Raw genomic sequence first — 2,203 nt, 5'->3', positions numbered from 1 at the left:
TCCATCATCTCTTGGCACAGATATAGTTAATCTGATTCCTGTGTACTCTGTCTGGTGAAGTCCACATGTATAGCCACCGTTTATGTTGTTGAAAAAAGGTATTTGCAATGAATAAGTAAAAAATTCTATCATGTGACCTCTGTTGTCATTTCTATCACCAAGGCCATATTTTCCAACTATCAGTGATTCTTCTTTGTTTCCAACTTTTGCATTCCAACCACCAGTGATAATTAACACATCTTGATTGCATGTTTGGTCAATTTCAGACTGCAGAAAAAATTGGTAAAAGTCTTCAATTTCCTCATCTTTGGCTTTGGTGGTTGGTGTGTAATAGTGCCTAAGGCATTTGACAGCTAACTAGAAGCCTGGAGGTTCAAACCCACCAGCCACTCCTCAGAAGGAAGATTGGGCGATCTACTTCCATAGTGATACCACCTTGGAAACCCAAGAAGGGGTCACTATGCATTAGTCCTGACTCAACGGCAGTGAGTTTGGTTTTGTTTGGAGTATTAACTGGTCTTCCTTGTTGGTGGATGGATATTATCCTATCACTGACAGCACTGCACTTCAGGATAGATCTTGATAACATTCTTTGTGATGATGAAAGCCACACCATTCTTCTTCAATTTGTCATTCCCAGCATAGTAGATCATATGATCATGTGATTCAAAATGGGCAAAACCAGTTCATTTCAGCTCACTAATATGCCTAGAATATCAATCTTTATGTGTTCCATTTCATTTCTGACATCTTCTAATTTTCCTACATTCATACTTCATACATTCCAATGGAATATTATTCAGTCATAAAAAGCAATGAAGTACTAATGCATGCTACACATATTGTATGATTCCATTTATGTGAACTACCCAGAATAGGTAAATCCATGAAACAGAAAGCAGATTGGTTGTTGTTAGGAGCTGGAGAGAGGGTGAATAAGAAGCAACTGCTTATTGAGTTATTGAGTACAGGGCTTTATATTGGAGTGATAAAATGTTCTGGAATGAGACAGAGAGGGTAGTTGCAAAATATTGTAATGTACTAAAACCCAAGGAGGGGTCGCTATGAGTTGGAGACGATTCCATGGCACATAACAACAACAACAAAATGCCATGTCACTTTAAAATGATTAATTTTATGTTCTATCAATTTCAGCAGAAGGGGAGGAGCCACTGCTACTGATGTGCAGTTACCTCACTACTAACCATTCATCCCTGCTGACTATCAATAAGATAGGCTTCCACTTTTCTCTGAAAACTCAGCCCATCACACACAGTAAACTATGGCAAGAGTTATAGGTGGAGAAGACCATTTCTGTTAAACAGTATGGATAAAATTGGGAATGAAGTGAACATATAGAAATGAGAAAAAGTAAAAACATAAGGAAAACTCAAACAAACAAAGAAACCACCAAACAAGAGGAAACTGAAAGAGAAAAGAAAAACCTTCGAAGAGCAAAACGGAAATCGTTACAAATACAGCTTGATTCATGAAGGAAAAAAGATTTCAACTGTCACTAGTGATGAACCTTCACCATATCTGAATTGATCAGAAAGTGTTAAAATCCCTAAGGCAGAAGAAAAAGGCTTTGGGCTCAGAAATAGTGTCAGTATATCAATAAATTTATAAGGATAAAAACAAATAAACATTCCCCAAACCAATCCTGAAATTAAGAGCTATCTCTAATAACTCATCTTGGGGACCACACATTTAGTTAAATGCCAATGACAGCGAACTATTTTTGAAAGTCCACTTTGAAGCTGTCTTCAAAATTACTTTTTAAAAACAAAACAAAACCGGAATGCTTCATCAATTCACATTTAAACCATTATTTTAATCCAAAACATGGTAGCTGTTTCTAAAAGAATGATAGTTTCTCTAACATTGTATATCACTGTATAATCAGCGAATTAAGTACTCATAAAACTATACTTACATATTCTTTCACGTTTTTTGTTTTCACAGCTTTGTAGGAATAATATGCAGGATAAAGCATTCCAAACACCAACCTGAAAGTAAGAAGTATGAGAAGACTAATCAACACAACATGATTTTAACAGCTAATTTCACCTAATAGAAATTTCACCTAATAGAAAAGTAGGAAGTACATGGAAAACTCATGACAGTGTAAATTTGCATGATTGACAATTTGTGTATAAATTAGACCCACTTAGAAAGGCAAAGTGAGAGTCAATGATTTTAC

The 2,203-nt window shown here is 35.7% G+C and overlaps 1 protein-coding gene across 1 annotated transcript in view; it reads right to left on the bottom strand.

The window, feature by feature from the left end:
- The window catches only part of REEP3 (receptor accessory protein 3), a 68,320-nt gene extending 66,318 nt beyond the window's left edge, over positions 1-2,002 (bottom strand). The window contains exon 1 of the mRNA XM_007959066.2: positions 1,937-2,002. Coding sequence (XP_007957257.1) covers positions 1,937-1,996 — 60 coding nt within the window. The 5' untranslated portion in view covers positions 1,997-2,002. The remainder of the gene's footprint in view (positions 1-1,936) is intronic.
- Between the last annotated feature and the right edge of the window lie 201 nt (positions 2,003-2,203).

This window comes from Orycteropus afer, unplaced genomic scaffold, assembly GCF_000298275.1.
Source record: "Orycteropus afer afer isolate SDZICR_OR568_19922 unplaced genomic scaffold, OryAfe1.0 scaffold00016, whole genome shotgun sequence".
Taxonomy (NCBI): domain Eukaryota; kingdom Metazoa; phylum Chordata; class Mammalia; order Tubulidentata; family Orycteropodidae; genus Orycteropus; species Orycteropus afer.
Note: the sequence above shows the minus strand (reverse complement) of the source record. Positions and strands in the feature narration are given on the sequence as shown.